The sequence below is a fragment of the Ranitomeya variabilis genome, chromosome 4 (assembly GCF_051348905.1).
Source record: "Ranitomeya variabilis isolate aRanVar5 chromosome 4, aRanVar5.hap1, whole genome shotgun sequence".
NCBI classification, from domain to species: domain Eukaryota; kingdom Metazoa; phylum Chordata; class Amphibia; order Anura; family Dendrobatidae; genus Ranitomeya; species Ranitomeya variabilis.
In genome coordinates, this window is record NC_135235.1 from 600,533,455 (window position 1) to 600,554,849 (window position 21,395).

General features: G+C 42.8%; 1 protein-coding gene across 1 annotated transcript; it reads left to right on the forward strand.

The window, feature by feature from the left end:
* Positions 1 to 18,147: 18,147 nt before the first annotated feature.
* LOC143768126 (uncharacterized) lies at positions 18,148 to 20,321 on the forward strand. The gene is made up of 4 exons (XM_077256813.1): positions 18,148 to 18,334; positions 18,851 to 19,004; positions 19,096 to 19,645; positions 20,244 to 20,321. Exons 1-4 carry the CDS (start codon positions 18,154 to 18,156, stop codon positions 20,319 to 20,321), a joined length of 963 nt encoding a protein of 320 aa, XP_077112928.1. The 5' UTR covers positions 18,148 to 18,153.
* The last annotated feature ends 1,074 nt before the right edge of the window (positions 20,322 to 21,395 follow it).

Genomic DNA, 21,395 nt, shown 5'->3' on the forward strand with positions numbered 1-21,395 from the left:
TTCTTTTTTTTTTTTTTATTAGACATATTAGAGACATTGAAAAGGCGTTGTCAAGTAGTGGACATCTTCTTTAAGTATCCAGGGGGTAGCGTGCCATCATTGAAGGCTATATTACAGGGATCTAGTGTACCACACCCTCAGTGCAGGGCGTCACTGGAAATGAATGTGGAACCTTGTATGATACATTCAGTCCGGCTACGAGACTGACCGGCGTGTCTCTATTAGTACTTGCCAGTGAATTAGCATTTCTGCGTACTTGTCGGCCAACAGAAGTCAATGCCAGTATAAATTCATTAACTTCAGCCATTGTGCCAAGCCCAGACTGAGCCAGGATGAGCTCGGCCCCTCGGGACTGGCCCTGCTCCACACTCTGCTCCAGCATCAAGTCAGTTTTGGCTGAGCCCCAGAGAACAACAGGTGTTGTAATGTGACAGTCAGCCTGTCAGACGTGCTGCTTAATAAAAGCTGAAGAGGAAGGATGTTACTCTTATGTGTGTGCAGAATCCTGGCACAACTTGTAAATGACTCTAATCTGTATGAAGCGTAACAGAGCCAGCAGTTCAGCCTCAGAGGGGCAGATGCTGCCGGCCAGGGTGCAAACATTGTCAGCAAAGGGAACAATGCAAATTGGGGTTGGAAACCAAGACTGCTAGAAAATCAAGAGAGTAAACACTGTCTGCTAAGTGAATCTTAAGGTACCGTTACACTAAACGACTTACCAACGATCACGACCAGCGATGCGATCGTTGGTAAGTCATTGTGTGGTCGCTGGGGAGCTGTCACACAGACAGCTCTCTCCAGCGACCAACGATCAGGGGAACGACTTCGGCATAGTTGAAACTGTCTTCAACAATGCCGAAGTCCCCCTGCAGCACCCGGGTAACCAGGGTAAACATCGGGTTACTAAGTGCAGGGCCGCGCTTAGTAACCTGATATTTACCCTGGTTACCATTGTAAAAGTAAAAAAAAACCACTACATACTCACCTTCTGATGTCTGTCACATCCCTCGCCGGCGGCTTCCCTGCACTGAATGTGTCAGCGCCGGCCGGCCGTAAAGCAGAGCACAGCGGTGACGTCACCGCTGTGCTCTGCTTTACGGCCGGCCGGCGCTGACACATTCAGTGCAGGTTAGCCGCCGGCGGGGGACGTGACAGACATGAGAAGATGAGTATGTAGTGTTTTTTTTTTACTTTTACAATGGTAACCAGGGTAAATATCGGGTTACTAAGCGTGGCCCTGCACTTAGTAACCTGATATTTACCCTGGTTACAAGTGAACACATCGCTGGATCGGTGTCACACACCGATCCAGCGATGACAGCGGGTGATCCAGCAACGAAATAAAGTTCTGGACTTCTAGCTCCGACCAGCGATATCACAGCGGGATCCAGATCGCTGCTGCGTGTCAAACACAACGAGATCGCTATCCAGGACGCTGCAACGTCACGGATCGTCGTCGTTCTCGCTGCAAAGTCGCTTAGTGTGAAGGTACCTTTAGTGCTCCAGATCAAGGCAAAATGAATGACGAAACCAAAAAGTTAAAGAATCAAAACAGTGAGCACTGTGACCTAAAGGTATTTTAGTGCTCCAACTTAAGACAAAATGAATGGTGAAACCTAAAAAGTCTAAAAAAAAAATCAAGAAAGTGAACAGTGTAAGCTAAGGAAATCTGAGCGCTCCAGTTCAAGCCAAAATGAATGTCGAAATGAAAAAGCCTAATCAAGACAGTGAAGACTGTGAGCTAAGGAAATCTGAGTGCTCGAGATCAGGGCAAAATGAATGGCGAAACGAAAAAGCCTAATCAAGACAGTGAACAGTGTGAGCTAAAGGTATTTGAGTGCTCCAGATAAAGGCAAAATGAATGTCAAAACCTAAAAGTGTAAAATCAAGACAGTGAACAGTGTGAGCTAAGGGAATCTGAACACTCCAGATCAAGGCAAATTGAGTGGCAAAACCTAAAAGAGTAAAAATTCAAGGCAGTGAACACTGTGAGCTAAGGGAATCCGAGTGCTCCAAATCAAGAAAAAATGAATGGTGAAACCAATGAACCAAATCAACATTATGAGCACCACATTTAAGACACATTTTACCAGTGAACTGAGCACTTTAAGAATGAAATGATCATCCAGGAGGAGAAAAAAGTGGATTTGTCTAATAAGATATATTACAATATTACAAAGTTTCTTATTTTCACGTGTGCAATTGATTTATAAAAATCTAAATAAAACGACAGTTCCTCTTAATGATTAGCCCTTTAAAACCATTGCGTTTTGTACGGACACCTCAGCTACTCCCCATTTTACATCCCATAAAGCATTTGTTAGTAGTGAAGTATAAATAAAATAAACCTCGACAAGGATAATCACAATTAGTCTCTAAAGAGTTTTATTTACAGTAGGGCAGAAAAGATTGAAGGCATAAGCCTCTGTTCTCATCATTTCATTTGTTTACGTTGCTGCTTCCCTGGCGTCCCGAAGACTTGTCAACTCCGAGGGCTGAAATCCCCCCACAGTGAAGACAAGACGGGGAGTGGATTGTTGATAGTTTGAGTCGTTCACTCATTTCCACTTAGAATGAAATAACAGAACTTGTTTATGACTCCGGGATCTTCCCTTGAGATGATTGTCCGCAGGGTACGATGTGTGATGATACCACAGTGCAGAACAGAACGCAAGGAAAAAAATTACTTTCATGTGAATCCTACACAATGTGAGGTCGCTTTGACGTCCATGCGCCATTTTTTACATTCAAACGTAATTTCTCAATTTACAAATAAAATGATCTACTGTTTAACCCCATAATTTGCATTTTTACGGCTGTAATCAAAAGGCCTAATTACTCACGGCAAATTTTTACAGGAATAGTGCCCCTTAGACTGGCACCCTGGCAAAGCAAACAGGATCAGTGTCAGCACCAATCATCGTTTAACTCCCTGAATGCCTGTCAATAGCATTTGCAAAAAAAAATTGGGAAACATTTTCTCCAATTAAACCTCTTTTGAAAATGAAAAATTTGAGTGTAAAGAAACATTTCAATGAAACAAAATGTCATTTTTTGTTTTCACAGCCCAATGTTATTTACTTGCATGAATACTCTGCTGTCCAGAATTCCAGAGTGCCTATCAATCAATGACATTATGCTTTCCCCCGTACCGGAAGTCCGCTGCCTCGGAGTAACCTTCAACTCTGCCCTGTCCTTCAAACCGCACATCCAAGCTCTTTCCACCTCCTGTCACCTCCAGCTCAAAAATATCTCCAGAATCCGTCCTTTCCTCAACCGTCAATCTACTAAAATGCTTGTGCATGCCCTCATCATCTCCCGCCTTGACTACTGCAACATCCTTTTCTGCAACCTCCCTGCTATCACTCTTGCACCTCTCCAGTCCGTTCTTAACTCTGCTGCCCAACTAATCCATCTCTCTCCTCGCTACTCCTCTGCTTCCCCCCTCTGCAAATCTCTTCACTGGCTCCCATTCCCTCAGCGTTTCCAGTTCAAATTACTAATACTGACCTACAAAGCCATCCATAACCTGTCTCCTCCATATATCACTGAACTAATCTGCCGATATATTCCCTCACGTAATCTCCGGTCCTCCCAAGACCTCCTTCTCTCCTCCACACTTATTTGCTCCTCATCCAATCGCCTCCAAGGTTTCTCCCGAATATCCCCCATCCTCTGGAATTCTTTGCCCCAACACGTCCGACTATCAACCAAATTCGGATTCTTCAGACAGAACCTGAAAACCCACCTCTTCAGGAAAGCCTACAGCCTGCACTGACCCCGCTGCCTCCTCACCACTACTGAAGCTACCGCCTCCCCAATACCGGAGCTCCTGCAACCCTCAACCTACGGTCTCCTTCCCCACAATCCTGTAGAATGTAAGCCCGGAAGGGCAGGGTCCTCGCCCCTCTGTATCAGTCTGTCATTGTTAGTTTGTTTACTGTAAGTGATATCTGTAACTTGTATGTAACCCCTTCTCATGTACAGCACCATGGAATCATTGGCGCTATATAAATAAATATTAATAAAAATGAAGCAACTGTGGGTTCAAAATACTCACCACACCCCAAGGTGAGTTCCTCATGGGGTGCAAGTTCCAAAACGGGGTAATTTGTGAAGATTTTTGCTGTTTAGGCACATCAGGAGCTCTTTAAATGCGACAAGTAGAGATCAGCGAACCCGAACTGTAAAGTTTAGGATTCGTACCGGAGAGAGAAAGAAAGATTTTCCACCTCAAAAGTTTAGGTCCCTATTGATTTCAATAGTGTTCGGGGTTCAGGTTAAAGTTCGGGTACAGATCTGGTAAAATAGTACTCTTTCCGTTCCGATCCCTGCAATGTGCCCAAGCAGAAGCTAATTGCATAGCTAATTGTCAGATATATTTTCTCCTGTGACCCCTTGGCAAAATGAAAAATATGGGCATAAAGCAACATTTTAGTGGAAAAAAACCGTACATTAATTGATGCAAAGCATCTGAAGGACTAAAAAACTTTCCAAATACATTTTTGAATACTTTAAGGGGTGCAGCTTTTGAAATTAGGGGTTTTCTGACATAAAGGCTCCTCCAAATTTCTTCAAAAGTAAATAGTACAAAAAGAGGTTTTGTACATTTCCTTGAAAAAAAATGAAGAGTTTCTGCTAAACTTTTAACCCTTCTAACATCCTAACAAAGTAAAATGATGTTTTAAAATTAATGCTCAAGTAAAGTAGACATATAATAAATGTTATTTGTTAAGAAGAGTATAAAAATTAAAGTTTGAAAATTGCAAATTTTTCATCAAATTTTGAATGTTTTCATGAATAACATAAAACATTCACACACATATAAATAAATATATACAGGTCCTTCTCAAAAAATTAGCATATAGTGTTAAATTTCATTATTTACCATAATGTAATGATTACAATTAAACTTTCATATACTATAGATTCATTATCCACCAACTGAAATTTGTCAGGTCTTTTATTGTTTTAATACTGATGATTTTGGCATACAACTCCTGATAACCCAAAAAACCTGTCTCAATAAATTAGCATATTTCACCCCTCCAATCAAATAAAAGTGTTTTTTAATAACAAACCAAAAAACCAACAAATAATAATGTTCAGTTATGCACTCAATACTTGGTCGGGAATCCTTTGGCAGAAATGACTGCTTCAATGCGGCGTGGCATGGAGGCAATCAGCCTGTGACACTGCTGAGATGTTATGGAGGCCCAGGATGCTTCAATAGCGGCCTTAAGCTCATCCAGAGTGTTGGGTCTTGCGTCTCTCAACTTTCTCTTCACAATATCCCACAGATTCTCTATGGGGTTCAGGTCAGGAGAGTTGGCAGGCCAATTGAGCACAGTAATACCATGGACAGTAAACCATTTACCAGTGGTTTTGGCACTGTGAGCAGGTGCCAGGTCGTGCTGAAAAATGAAATCTTCATCTCCATAAAGCATTTCAGCCGATGGAAGCATGAAGTGCTCCAAAATCTCCTGATAGCTAGCTGCATTGACCCTGCCCTTGATGAAACACAGTGGACCAACACCAGCAGCTGACATGGCACCCCACACCATCACTGACTGTGGGTACTTGACACTGGACTTCAGGCATTTTGGCATTTCCTTCTCCCCAGTCTTCCTCCAGACTCTGGCACCTTGATTTCCGAATGACATGCAAAATTTGCTTTCATCAGAAAAAAGTACTTGGGACCACTTAGCAACAGTCCAGTGCTGCTTCTCTGTAGCCCAGGTCAGGCGCTTCTGCCGCTGTTTATGGTTCAAAAGTGGCTTTACCTGGGGAATGCGGCACCTGTAGCCCATTTCCTGCACACGCCTGTGCACGGTGGCTCTGGATGTTTCCACACCAGACTCAGTCCACTGCTTCCTCAGCAATCTTCCTCAGGGTCCGGTCACCTCTTCTCGTTGTACAGCGTTTTCTGCCACATTTTTTCCTTCCAACAGACTTACCATTGAGGTGCCTTGATACAGCACTCTGGGAACAGCCTATTTGTTGAGAAATTTCTTTCTGGGTCTTACCCTCTTGCTTGAGGGTGTCAATGATGGCCTTCTTGACATCTGTCAGGTCGCTAGTCTTACCCATGATGGGGGTTTTGAGTAATGAACTAGGCAGGGAGTTTTTAAAAGCATCAGGTATCTTTTGCATGTGTTTAGAGTTAATTAGTTGATTCAGAAGATTAGGGTAATAGGTCGTTTAGAGAACCTTTTCTTGATATGCTAATTTATTGAGACAGGTTTTTTGGGTTATCAGGAGTTGTATGCCAAAATCATCAGTATTAAAACAATAAAAGACCTGACAAATTTCAGTTGGTGGATAATGAATCTATAATATATGAAAGTTTAATTGTAATCATTACATTATGGTAAATAATGAAATTTAACACTATATGCTAATTTTTTGAGAAGGACCTGTATATATAGAGAGAGATATAAAAATTTATTTCAGCTCTCCTAATAACATTTTTGAAGATTTTAACCAAGAGAAGGTGTGCCACAGACCAATGTTTTACAAGCTCTATAGCTGTTTATCCCCAGCAGGACTTGGCACATACAGTTAAAAAGCTGAAGGAACTATTACTACATCACTTTTTTCTTTTATTTTTAAGCATAAAATATATAGCATAATGTAACACAAAAAAGGATCGCTGGAATATGTAGAATCATTCCAAAGATATCACCACATAAAGTGACTCGTCAGATTTGGAAAATGGGGCTTAGTCACAATACTGTAAATGCCAAAACTGACTGCGTCATTAACAGTTTAAAGCACCACTCCAGCGTTTGTTTTTTATTTCAGCACTGGAGTGGTGCCACTGATTTAAATTCCCTCACAGTCTTCAGCTTTTCCCAGCGTCGCTCCGGTCCCCCATCGCCATGTTGTGATCGCAACTTCTGACTGACCGGAAGTTACAGATAACGGTCTACGAGAGTCTCATTCTGGCTCTAATAAACTTACATAGAGTACTGACAGCAAACACACTGGAGCAGGACACAACCGGCAGAAGACTGACCAGAGCGGTGCCAAGAAAAGATGAAGATGGCTCCTGGGGAATATGATACTAGGGGCATGGAACTGAGATTAGTGGCATTGCTCCAGAGGTAAAATAATAGACAAACAAACCCTGGAGTGGTGCCTTATATACATTATTACAGCCTGAGTTACTCTCCAGAGCTGCACTCACTATTCTGCTGGTGCAGTCACTGTGTACATACATTACATTACTTATCCTGCACCCACTATTCTGCTGGTGGAGGGGGCTCAGCATGGAGAGTACCACTGCTTTATATTGAGGGGAGGATAAGTCCTCCTCTGGTCTGAAGGTAGAATAAAACGGCATATGTAGAAGTTCCCTGTTACAAACTCCTCGTCTTTTGTGCAGGTGCAAGGATCAGTACGTAGAAGACTGTGAGATGAGAGGACAGTGATGTCCGGCTGCAGCCGTTGCTCCCTCCTCAGTGCAACACAAGGGCTGGTATTGAAGAAGGGGACAGATAGGTATCAACCTGATGGCTGGAGGTATCAATCTGTCCCTCCATATGCTTTCCCTATTCACAGGGTTATTCTGACCAGGTTGTTCTTCCCCATGGGACATAGCTAATAAGGTGAGAGGATGGTTAGTGTAGCCTGTATTATGTGACTTCACCTCTGTAGCCCTCGGCATAAAGCCTCCTTCAGTGGCCTCCGTTCTCTGCCGGAGCCTCCACACTGACTAGTAACTGAAACCTCACTAATTACTGACATTAAGGGCTTTTAACATGGTAACTATGAGGCACAGATGTCCCAAGATTGCACACACAAGAGGCCACTGCTCAGATTCAGCTCATAATCAATGAGCATTTCAGTGATTACAATATAAAGGGCACATTTTCTTGTCAGTTACGTATGAGTAAGGAGTACAGGGAGTTAAAAACAGATCCATAATCCTCTCTATTATATACACATGGTTTTCCCAGAGCATACATTAGGTAGGTATCCATAGTTACGACCACTCATGACAGTTAGTTGCTAGTGGTCATAACCATGGATACCTAAACTACTGCAATGCCCTGCACATAGAGTAAGGGACATAGCGTATCAGAAGAACTATACTGCATTTCTAATTGGAGCGGTTTGCTAATATTATTATTATTACACCTACTACATATACGGATCTTGGAGATGGGAATACACCATTAAGGCCACAATACACATTAGATGTCGCTCGAGTGATTGTTCAGCTGGCAGCTATCTTTTCCAATTCCCCCATACACAGGATCTATAGGCTCAGCCGAGTGCTCCTGTTTTCTCCATGAGAGAGCCGCTGCCATACTCTTCTGGCAGAGGCTTATCTTACCACCGAATATAAGGATCGGCCATTGAAATTCCAACAACCAGATGTTTCTCTTCCCCGACATCATCTATTGGAGGAGAGTAGCTCCAATACACTTTTCACGGATGAAATGGGTGTTTTCAGCCATCTTTAGTGTAAATCCCACCTATACACATTAAATAGCTGAAGGTCGAACGATGGATTATCCGGCAGTCATCTGGCCTTCTCTATGAGAAAACCTCTGCCAGAGAACTCTGGCGGCAGCTTGTCCCCCGGATATTTGACTTGATGGATCTTTATTTCCCCCAACATCCCCTGGACCCCCATACACTGAGCCCATCGATATTGGTGAGTTCGACATATATCAGTCTAATGAGTATAGGGGCTTTTAGATACAATTTGGTAATCAGGTAGTTTCTCTTATTTTACAAAAGTGCTTCTGTAAAAGGAGATGGTTGCTATAGACTCCCCCACTTTTTAAGTTTCTAGGTGACAACCAAAATGGCTGCCATGACAGCTTCCACAGTGGTTGTTTTTCACCTTAAGGTTTTGTTTTTTACTTTTTTATTATTATTTTTTTTTTCAAAGTGATACATTTTCAGAGACAATGTTTCTTAGTGAGGGAATTATTATCAGTGTTTATGGGCTTTTTGGCTGCTGACCCGCTCTGATGCTTTACTTTCTACCCTAGAGCAGCTCAGTAATGGAGTATGAGCTCATGCAGCTTCCTCATTTCTTGTCCTCCCAGCTGCTCAGAGTTACAGAGGCCATAGAAATGTCCTGGGGCCGGAAATAGGTAACATCTGTCCAAATGGCCACAGAATGGGGCGCTCCCATAAAGCAGCCATAATGAGCTGTTCACCTGTTACACCACTACGTCATGGGTGAGGACACAACGACAGGTCCTGGATGTCTCAGTAAAGGCATTGCCTTCTAGGCCGAGACCAGACTCACTCAGATCATTTTTATCATCACAGCAAATCCAGAGAGATCACAGTCAGAGTCCGCTGTAATCAGGCAATGAGCAAACAAGATGCATTTTTTATGATGTCCTTGGTACATACGAATAATCAGTGCGGGGGTGAAACGAGGGGCAAGTAATGTGATGGACGGAACTGCCCATTGTGACCTTTCTATTTCTTACTGATTTCCAGGTCAAAGCTGAAAATCAAATGTCTAGTGTTCGATTATGAAAAACACAGGACAGATTGACATGTTTATGATCTGCAAGTCATGGAAAAATGGAAACAAAATTTTCAAAAAATCTCGATTTATTCAGTGTCGAGTATGAACACCACGTGCAGGAATCCCCGCACTTACATATCTTAGCTGCTATCAATGGTTACTAATAGTTGCATGAGGAATGTTCTGCTGTGCTGAATGCATGTGGGCATCTACTGCTGCTTTTACATTTAGCTATTGCCGACCAATGACATCCCTGAGGTGCTTAATCGGAGGATATTTTACATTATTCTACACCACACCCTAATCCCGGGAGTAGGACCGGTCTGGCATTCGTTCATGAAGGCCTCTTCATGGTGCTTCTCATGAGGCCTCCAGACCAATCTCCGGTTATCATTGCATCTAAGACTGGGACTCATGAGTGAAGAGGATAGATCTCCATTGCTCCATTTCAATCTCCGATCTGGTCTGGAGACCACATGGGTAACACCATGAAGAGGCCTTCACGAAAAAACATCACATTGGTCCTACTACCGGAATTATGGTGTGGGGTGGCATAATGTACGGTAGCCAAACCCTTCTAGTCTTCATTCCAGGTGCACTAACAGCTCTGAGTTGCATTGATTTGTTCGTGAAGCTAGTGGTATGGCCATTTCTCCGAAATGTTCCACAAGCCATTTTTTTACTAGACACTGCCAAGCCTTATGTTGCTCGTGCAACTGTGAACAGCCTGCGTAGCCTGCCATGGCCTGCAGCATCTGCAGACTTGTCTCCTATTGAGCGCATTTAGGACATCAATAGTTATAAAGGTAGCTGCCAGCAGTGGATCTTGATGTTTTGCCCAAGTGCATTCAGCACCACAGAATATTCCTCAGGCAAAAATTAATAACCTCACTGATAGCAACCAAGGCTGTAAGTTTGGAGACTTGTGCACGTGACACTCGTACTTGGTACTAAATAAATCGAGATGTTTTCACATTTTTGTTTAACTTTTTTTTCATCATTTGCGTATCAACATCATGTCTGTCCATCCTATGATTTCCATAATTGCATAACTTTTCCTTCTTGGTGTTGCAATTTTAATATTGAGAAGTTCATAACCGGAGAGCCACCCTCTAGTGGAGAACCTCAGTCCTGCAGTCCTAGAGCAGCATGAAAGTCCCGTCAGTAATTGACTAGTATGTGATAAATCCACTTTTGTTTCATAGGATGTGTCCACACTACATTTTTCACAGCATTCAAAGACGTCCATTTTTAAAGAGAAAAATTGCTCATTCCTCAGGTGGAATGATCTTTTAGGCTGCACAAGAGATCATTGTTCTTGGTGGCACATCCTCCTGTATAAACTGCCGAAAACAATGGCAGCTTATGCGCATGATCTATTATTGATTCTTCAGGGCGCATCTGAAGTGTGGTCTGCCTGTGTAAACAGTATTAAAGGGCCGCTGATCAGTAAGCAAGTAGCTGATCAGGGTTGTTTGTGCTGCCCTTCGGCTAGTGTAAACAGACCCTTAGTTATGCAGTCAAATGGTTGGCAACAAGGGGTGATTTAACAAGCTAAATGTGCCTGAATTATGCAATTTGCACAAAAAATAAATATCTTTCATTAAATTGCACCATATTATATGTGTAGATATGTAGATATGTTCTGTGCCTTGAGCAACAAGGGGCTTAGCTTAATGGGAAAAAGAAGTGGCGAACATGCGACACAGTATTACGGCCAAAATATTACGGCAAATACCTGGCTCAAACTAAGCCAGTTTATGGGTGGCCTAATCTGAGAATAGTAAGTGTAAAGATGTGCCAGATTTATCAAACAACCACAATGATTCATCTGTCTAGTCTAAGTTTGCACTAAGAATTAGTCAGTAGTGATATATCTGCCCCAATGTGTCCTGGTGATGTCTTGTGAATAAGCTATTACCCAATTCACTTTCACTCCATCATTCTCCTTTTTCTGTATATATAGACGTCAACATATAATCTCATCATTTAAACGTTGTATACTCAGACTGTGGTTGCAGTATTACGTCAGATAGGACTGTGGATATCGTAACTTTCTCTGCTGCACCCACCCATATATATATATATATATATATGTATATATATATATATATATATATATATATATATATATATATTCTGTTGATTCATCAAACATTTTTACCATGTTTTTACCATGTTCTGCAACACACAAAGCCTTAAAACTGCAACTATGTTAGGTGTAGTCATGTGCACGTCCCGTACAATTAGATTTCTCACAGGGAATATCGCTATCATATGGAATGTGCAGTCCGATCTGTGGACAGCATTTTATGGAAAAGAAGCTGAGCAGAATGATTTTTAGGTTTGTAGAAAAAGATTCAGTATAACTTGTAGTTCAATAATTGAAATCCTTTGTGTCCAGTTGGTGGTCTTACTCATGAGTCCAGTGTGCATTTCTACTCAGTGAGTGATAGCTAACTTTGCATACATTAAAAAAAACATCGAAAAACTGGAGCAAGTTCAGAGAAGAGCTACCAGGATGGTGAGTGGACTGCAAACTATGTCCTACGAGGAACGGTTAAAGGATCGGGGAATGTTTAGCTTAAAAAAAAAAGAAGGCTAAGAGGAGACTTAATAGCTGTCTACAAATATCTGAAGGGATGTCACAGTGCAGAGGGATCATCAAACATTATTCTCATTTGAACATGGAAACAAGAAGCAATGGAATGAAACTGGAAGAAAGAAGATACAGATTAAATATTAGAAAAAAAAAATCAATGAGTGGAACAGGCTGCCAGGAGAGGTGGTGATGAGTTCTCCTTCTAAGGAAGTCTTCATACAGAGGCTGGACAGACTGGGATGGTTTAGTGAATCCTGCATTGGACTAGATGACCCAGGAGGTCCCTTCCAACTCTACCATTCTATGATTCTACACAGTCATACAAGGAAGACTGTTGATAACTAATAGGACCGCCCGCTGAACTCATATGAGTAGTGTCGCCTACTGGACTCAGCCATTCAAAGACCAGGGATTTTAATTAATAAAATTCAAGTTTTACTGAAATGTTTCCCAGAAAAATATCTTTTAGGGTATGTGCACACGTTGCGGATTGCCCTGCGGAATTTTCCGCACAGAATCTGCATCGCTTGGCAGAAAGCGCAGGCCAAAATGCTTACGGATTTAATGCGGAATTGATGCGGATTTCTTGCGGATTGTCATGCGTTTTTTGATATGCGGATTTGCCTTACTCGATGTATAGTCAATGGGTGCAGAAACGCTGAGTTTCCGCACAAAGAATTGACATGCTGCGGAAAAAAAAACGCAGCGGATCCGCTCAGATTTTTCCGCAGCATGTGCACAGCAATTCTCAAATTCCCATTGACTATCATTGTTACTGTACTACACTGCGGATTTAATGCAATTCCGCGAGTCCAAAAACGCTGCGGAAACGCATCAAAATCCGCAACGTGTGCACACAGCCTAAATCTGATCATCTTCTCCTGTTCTATAACATTCAGATACCATTTTTGACCTGACAGGTTTACTGTATGCTCAAAATTTCATAGTAGTGAAGTCAGGAGCGGACACAGAACAGTATCTGTGCAAGAACAGTATATGGGTTCTTTTCAGGTTAATACCTCATCATAATGCAGAATTCAACCTGCTTTGGAGATAGAAATTGGCCTCCTTACCTCTTGGGTACAGGTTGCACTAATGGTACGTCTGCCCCTGAGTGAAGTCGTAAGAATTTCCAACACCAGAGATGCAGCCAAGCCTGGCTCCATAATGGAAGAACAATTCTAATTTGAGTTCTGTCCATCTTCTGGTGTCTATGAGAACTCTGGCATACATTTTGCTGTTGATGTTGGCCTCGTCTGCGCCATCACTTCACATGTAACCTTTCATAGCGATACATGTAATAATGAGGTTACATGATAGGGCAAAGGAATGTACGGGCTGCAGGGAAGCTTAGCACATAATGGTGATGGGATCCTATAATTAAAGGATAGATTGGGAACATGTCAGAATCTGCAGTGGGAACAGAGCTGCTCATCAGCCATTCTGGTCGGGGTCTCAGGATTAATGAATCCGATATCCCGGTGACGTCGGAGAGCACACTTATCGAGGTGAACAACTGCTCACACATGCTATAATCTGCCATCCTCATGGACATGAAATTACCAGATAAGTGGAACTTTCAAACCACTCAACTTAATTCATCATCAGCCAAAGGTGCATTGAGCAGAGATGGTTCTAATTATTTAGGGGTATTAAAGGCTGTCAAAACTAGATATCACCATGAGTGTAAGCCATAATCATTTGATGCACAGTACAGTATATCAGATATTGGAGTACTAACTATTTTAAACTAAGTCACTGCCAAATTTTGGTACCATGAAAAATTAAAATATACCTTTTAATTAATTGACTAAAAAATACTATACATAAAAAAGACAAAAACAACACCAATATGACATAACTTGAAACCCCAATATGAAGGGGCTCAATGTTATATAAAGAATTTAAGTTCATGAATATACACAAATAATATTTCATTCACCTACTTTGGGCTCAGTTTTACATATAGACCCAAAAGCTCATTACCAATCAAAACTCAATGCATTTCCCTTTTACACAAGGTTCATCAAGATACTTTCAGGTAATGTATGTAAAGCATGAAATTGAAGACTTAGTGTATTAGTTCAGCATTATATTTGCATAGATAAGACCCATTGAATTGCAGAGAGGTGTCCCTATGGTAGCCTGCATCACTGGTGGACAAATACAGAAAAGGGCCCCTGTGCAAGAACAGTGAATGGGCCATTTACAGATCAATAGATCATCCCAATGCAAAATTCCACCTGCTCTGGAGTTAGAAAAGGGACCCCTTACGTCTTGGGCCCATGTGCGGCTGCACAGGTTTCGCCAATGATATGTCCACCCCTGGTCTGCATGCCATTGGTTGTGTCTATGTTCCTTTATTCATCCTGGCGTGCGTTTCACCTAAGCATGGATTGCTTCCGTATCTGGCCAGCCTGGTTTTTGTCTTTTGTGTGTATAGTATTTTTTAATTGATGAATTCAAAAGGTAAATTTCAATTTTTCATGGTACAAAAAATTGACTGTGACTTGGTTTAACATAATCAGTATCTGCTATAAACACTGGTGTTGGGAGTCTCGAGCTGCATAAAATGAGACCCTTAAAAAGTGCTATCCTGTTAATCTGACATTGTTATTGCTATGTAAGCAGGTGTCTAAATGCAACAGCGGAGGCACCAGGTGGAAACAACACTTTACTTATTGGGTTAACAAAATATGAGCTAGAAACAGAGATACTGAAAATGACAAGCCACAAAAGGACAATACATTCAGAATATTTGACAAGCATATAATTATATAACAAAAGTATATGGATTAGTATACAATAAAATACTCCAGAATCAGCTCCAAGTCAGCAGTCACACCTAGTACTAGTGAGGGAGGGGGCAAAAACAGTATTTTGTGGGAACAGTCTCTAGAAGTTTCTGCGGCATTCTTGATGAGGGCCGCTGCTTCATCTCACTACACACACATTTTGCTTACAAAGCCTTTCTACGCTCTATGGGCTGCTCTAGCGTCAGCTGGACCCCATCAGTAGGGGCTGATCCTGGACTGTTGACCGGCTTTGTCTAGGTCCGGAACCTTGAACGACATAATTCAAGTTTTCGGTGCTTGACCATCAATGAGTGCAGTCTGCACTTTGACCAGTGTAGCTCTGGTCTTCGATGCTTGACTGTCATCGCCCCGGTCCGGGTCTAGCTGGTGCACACGGCTACAGCCTACTCTCTCGGCTGCTGGAGCTGCATTGAGAGCAACTGCCACCTATCTTGGCACCAAATCTCCTCCCATTTTGGCGCGTTGACCTTTTATATTAAAGGCTGGTTTCGCCACTATCACCTGATCCGGGGCACTGCCTAATTCTGTCCCCTCTGCAACTCTTCTCCTTGTGAACAGTTCCACAGAGTTTTGCTCAAGTCTTGAGGCCGCACTGCTTTGCAGCACTTTGCCTCCTATGCTCCGTTCTTATACAGCTATTTAGGGTAAGTTCCCCGACGAGCATTTGGTGTGGTTTTTCAGCTGCCTATTTTTGTGCACAAAGAGACACAATATATTACATTTCAATGGGATTTACAGAAATCTTAAGCTTTATTTTTTTTCATGCTGCGGAACTGACCTGAGCTGCGTGTTTGACATCCACAACATGTCGAATTCTCTTCCCATAAATATGTTTTATTTGCAGATTTTCCCCATAGACTGACTTGAATGATATTTGAAAAACCTGCAGGTTAAAAATGCATGTAATCTGGACATTACTATCAATAGCTAGGTTAATGAACAAATTGGAAGTTTCCAAAACAAAGCAAGTTTTATTGAAAACATGACATGCCAAAATGAGACAAAATCCGCAGTGGAAAAAGCGCCATAAAAGGCATTAAAAAATATTTTATTGCATAATCCTAATATTACATCAGATTGCACACAGACCAGTGTTATTCTATGGGACCGTTCACATGTCCAATTTTTTCCTCAGATAGTCTATTCGAGGAAAAACTTGCTTGATTTGCATCCGATATTGGGATCGCACTCAGCAATGTAAGTCATGGAGTCCATGGAAAACATCCGACTGCTCTCGAATGACGTCTGCATGCAGTCCGATTTTCACAGACTGACAGAATGGAGATTTATTTAGACTTTTTTTTCCATCTTCTCATCCAAGAAAATCAGATCACAGAGTTTGATCAGAGTGGGATTAGCATAATCGGGCCGATTCTCTCGGATGAGAGAAAATACTATGGTGTGACCCTAGCCTTAGGACTTACTCAGACATCTGTTTTTCATGGATAGAGCTCATGCCTAGTGTAGTCTATGAGGCTGTTCAAATTTTTTTGCAGCCCAAGTGGTCTGTGCAAAATCTTGGTGACATGTCCGATATTAAACTGAGTATCAGATCAAAAACATCAATGAAAGTCTATGGTACATGAAAAAACTGGACAGCATTCGGACGCCATCAGTGTGCTGTCTGTTTTTCACTGTCTGATAGATAGGAGAAGGTTTCTTATCCGAGAAAAATTGATGAAACAAGAAACAAAATTGGATGAAACGGAGATGAAAATCTTAACAAAACCACTGAGGAAACGAGGACCGTATTCTCGTACGGGAAAAAAAATGGACGTCTGAATGAGCCTTTAATTAAATAAAACCCTTAGAAATAGAATTAGAAATCCTATTATTAAGCATATGTTCTCCTCTGACGGGCAACAAACTGTCATGCGGGTACTGGGTAGACTACAGCTGATTACCCGGGCCCCTGCGATATCCTTCAGACTAGGGAAAACCCTGTCTGTCCCTCTCCCAGAGTTTACACTGATGGTGTGCTTGTCTGGGCCGCCAGGCCGGACCCTGACTCCTGTTTCAGTCCTATGCTGAAACCTCCACCCGCCACCCAGTGATTAGACCACACACCAACCCCTACAGAAAGCACAGACAGGGAAAACTAAACACGCACCACGCCGCAGACCCACAGGAAAACACTAAAATGTGCACAGGGCAAAACAAATACAAATATAGGAAGGAGAAATATGGCAAAGGATAATACACCACCAGATAAGATATTTCTTCTCCTAGACCACCACTCCAGACCGAGATCACCAGGCACAACACACAAGCTATAATCGGCGACGCCCAAAGTCCAGAATGACTATTTAAAGGCCACAGGTGTGACCCAGCCTCCAACCCGATTACCAGCTAGATTAACCCCGGACAACCTGGATAAAGTCTAGCAAGCCACAGAACGTATAGTGGATGAATGTGGAATTACCGCTGTCTGTCGGAAGCCCTAGTGTGAATAGCGTCCGACATGACACAAACATTAAGCAAGAGCTACTTCAGCAGAACATCAGAGAAAAAGAAATGTGAATATTTTTCTGTCCAATGATGACAGAAGTATTCTAGGAGTGATACCTTTATTGGCCAACCAGAAAATAATATGTTTGCAAGCTTTCAGAGCAAAGTGGCTCCTTCGTCAGGCAAGATTACAAAAATCAAATTTTCTGGTTGGCCAATAAAGGTATCACTCCTAGAATACTTCTGTCATCATTGGACAGAAAAATATTCACATTGATTTTTCTGGCTAACACGGTACCACAATACAATTTGTTATTATACATCAGAGAAAAAGAAACAAAGCTGGAGGGCTTCCCATTTCACAGACCCCACGAGTTCTATCCTCTAACCGTGGCTTGGACAATATGGCCGGGGTCACACTAGACCGTAATACGGACGAGTGCTATGCGATAAAAAATCGCATAGCACTCGGCCCAATGTTAATCTATGCTCCAGCTCCCATCATCCGATATTTTCTCCACCGTATTTCGGATCCGAGGGAACTCGCAGCAGGCTGCGATTGTCAGCGTATCTCGGCCGAGACTCGCCAATGCAAGTCTATGGGTGCGAGAAAAAATCGGATTACACACGGACCATGCGTGTGCATTGCGAGAAATACGGAAGACTTCTCCAGGTGACAGGAAATTGAATCATCCATCATCAGGAAGCTTTGGCATGCTAATTTATGGCCCACGCTGGATAGCAAAGCAGGAAGCACGCCTCCACGGAGTGTACTGTGTAGCAGCATGGCCAGACATATAAATGTGGAGATGCTGATTGCTCTGGTCCATGATAGACCAGAGTTATGGGACCAACGCGACGCACATTATGCTGACCACGCACGAAAAGACGCAGCATGGAGGGCAATCTGTCGCCACATGTTCCCCGATTTTGATGAGCGACCTCAAGAGGTTCAGCAAGAAATTTGTAAGTACCATCCTTTACCCAAAAATGTGCTGTAACATTTTTGTCTTGATAAAAATAGGCATGATGTAAATGTTACAAGCTCTTGGTTGAGGATACAAAAACATTAACAAGACACACCAATATGGTTCCAATATAGTAGCTAGAGTCCTTTCAGATCTTACCAAGGGAGTTTTATGTCCCCTTAGGCTCCAGGGCCTGTGTGTGCTTGCAAACCCTGGACCTGTTGTAGTTATGTGCTTGGCCAGCATGGTGGCTCAGTGGATATGAGTCCTGGGTTCAAATTCCACCAAGGACAAAATATGCAAAGAGTTTGGATGTTCTCTCCGTGTTTGCGTGGGTTTCCTCTGGGCACTCCGCTTTCCTCCCCCAATCCAAAGACATACTCATCGGGAATTTATATTGGGTGACAGCAATGATAATGTTTTTTACAAACTGCCGAATATGTTATCGTTATGTAAAACTAAAGATTCTTTATTATTATTTGGTATTCCACAAACAACTTTTGCTTCTTTGCAGTGAATGATGTCACTAGACGCTGGCGGAGTTGCCGGGATCAATACCGGCGGGAACGTCAAGTTTCTGGGCGGAGTGGTGATGCAGCACCGAAAAAAAGAAAATATCTGTATTTTGATAGGCTGAATTTTCTTGCCCCGGTGATGGAGCTCAGACCGTAAGTGGATGCATGTCCCAAAAACTTATACACATCTTCTAACGTGAATATTTTTATAATTTTTTCCTCTCTAATCATTTGTGAAATACAGAACAGAGTCCAATCTGACAGAAAGAGAGACTGCATCTGACTCGGAGGTGGTGATTGACCCCATTGGTGAAGATTCCGAAATGGCTGGACCATCAGGGCAAGCACCAAGCAGCAACCAACCACAACCAGCAGCAGCATCTTCTGCCACACAGGAGGCCAATCCAGAGGTTGAGGAAGGAGGCCAGAGCAGCAGTCCAACCTTGGCTCTGGATACATCACCACAGCCTACTACCAGACCAAACCGTGGGCGGCGCAGAAGGGTGGCTTCTAACACTGGCACCAGGAGGCAAGTGGATACAGGGGTGTTGGACTATTTGTCAAGGGCTGCACATGACGATGGGGAGGAAGCGTACTTCCGCAGTCTTGCCCGCTATTTACGGCCCATTCCCCGCTCGCTCAGGCTGCGGACCAGAGGTTGTATCCAAATTGTTATTGATGCGGCCACACCCCCAAACAACCCCATTCGTTTGTTCAACTACCTAGAACAGTGGCAAATGTCACCTACAAATGTTCTGGCGGTGCAAGACCTTCCTGAGGAAACCAACCCAACAGTTGCAGCACCCCCCTTGCCACGTATAGCTCCACAACAACAGCCTGCCCAAAACACCCAACAACAACCAAACAGGCCAATTAATGAATATCCATCCACTGCCCAATCTGACCACTTGAACAGACACATGTTTGGAGGCTGGACCCAACATGTGTCTGCTCGACATGGCCATATTGGGGGGTATGACCAAATGGGTCAATACAGTACACAGGACTTTATGCCGTTCTACCCTCAACATCCAGTTGTACCGCACACTCAGGATCGAAACTTGCACCAACACCCTTCATATATATCTGCCATACCACAGGTTGACAGTCTGGTTGGTCCACCACCTAGGCCAAGTTCAGCACATGCTGGACACCCGCCATCACCATCGCCACCCCCAACCTACCAGAACCTGTAAGTTCGGTTCCCAAAGTTTCGGGAGGTCATTTATGTTATTTCTTTTTGTTTTTGGCGCCATTGGCCTGTTCTTTGTTCTGGTTGACTCTGGTTATTAGGCCGAAAATTACATATGATGTTAATATGTTTTGGGCCAAGATATATATGCTTTGATCAGTAAAAATGTTGGTCAAAATATAAGTGTTGTGTCTTCTTAGGACTACAAAGATGATGTGGCAACTTCAAAACTTTTTGGGAAAGGAAAAGTAGAAACAGAATATACAATTCACACATGAACATTAAGCTATTTAGTAACTAACAATATAAAGAAAATTTAAAGCACAACAGCATTGTCTTGCCAATCAGTCGCTCCCTCTGGTGACACAAAATAATTTGTTAACACATCACGAACTTTTAGGCCTGAGGGCTGACGACGAGAAGGAAGAACACGTGGAGTAGGCAATACAGTATTAGCATAATCAATTTCAACAGCAGCAGATGATGGGCAATCATGGTATCTAGTAAAGTTGTGAAGAACAACACATGCTTTGATGACACCATTGACATTGCCTTCACTCAGTTGTATTGCGGACTGAAGTACCCGCCATTTAGCAGTGAGAATGCCAAATGAACACTCTACCAGACGGCGGGCACGTGAAAGGCGCAAATTAAAAATTCTACGCCGGTAGTCCAGGCCTCTCCGTGGATATGGCCTCATGACGTTCCTGGATAATTGAAACGCCTCATCTGCTACCATCATGTAAGGCACCGCATCTAAATTCGCCCCTGGTAGGTTACTTGGGGGTGGGAGATCCAAATCATTGGTGCGCAGCCGCCGACCCATTAAGGAAGAACTGAAGACTCTAGAGTCTCCAGTTCTCCCCATAGGCCCCAATATCGACAATTATAAACCTGTAGTTGCTGTCGACCAGGGCCAACAGCACTACAGAGAAAAACTGTTTATAATTATAGAATTGGGTCCCTGAGCCCGGCGGCTTACGCACACGGATGTGCTTTCCGTCCAGAGCCCCAATACAGTGCGGAAACTGGCAGGTGTCCTGAAATCCTTGGGCAATCCGTAACCAATCGGACCTTTTCGGCTCAGGCATCACCTCTTGATGGAGTCTTCTCCATATTTGCGTGCATGTATCCCGCACAATTCCAGAAATTGTAGATTTCCCGAGTAAAAACTCTAAATGCAGGGCCGCATATGATAGTCCAGTGGCAAGGAAGCTAAAAGAAACCAGATAATTTGTTTACAATCCAAATTTAAAACATTACAGTGTTCTCGGGGCCAAAACTACAATTAGCTAAATAATATGGCATGATTCCTCAAACATTAAGGACATGCGATGGCTTTGAGGTTAGAT

Excerpts from the sequence above, each read along its gene's own strand:
- LOC143768126 (XM_077256813.1), top strand. The coding sequence starts at position 18,154 with ATGGCCAGACATATAAATGTGGAGATGCTGATTGCTCTGGTCCATGAT. Across the intron at positions 18,335-18,850 it reads AGAGGTTCAGCAAGAAATTT|TGAATGATGTCACTAGACGC; the intron begins GTAAGTACCATC and ends GCTTCTTTGCAG. Across the intron at positions 19,646-20,243 it reads CTGAGGAAACCAACCCAACA|GACTACAAAGATGATGTGGC; the intron begins GTTGCAGCACCC and ends GTGTCTTCTTAG.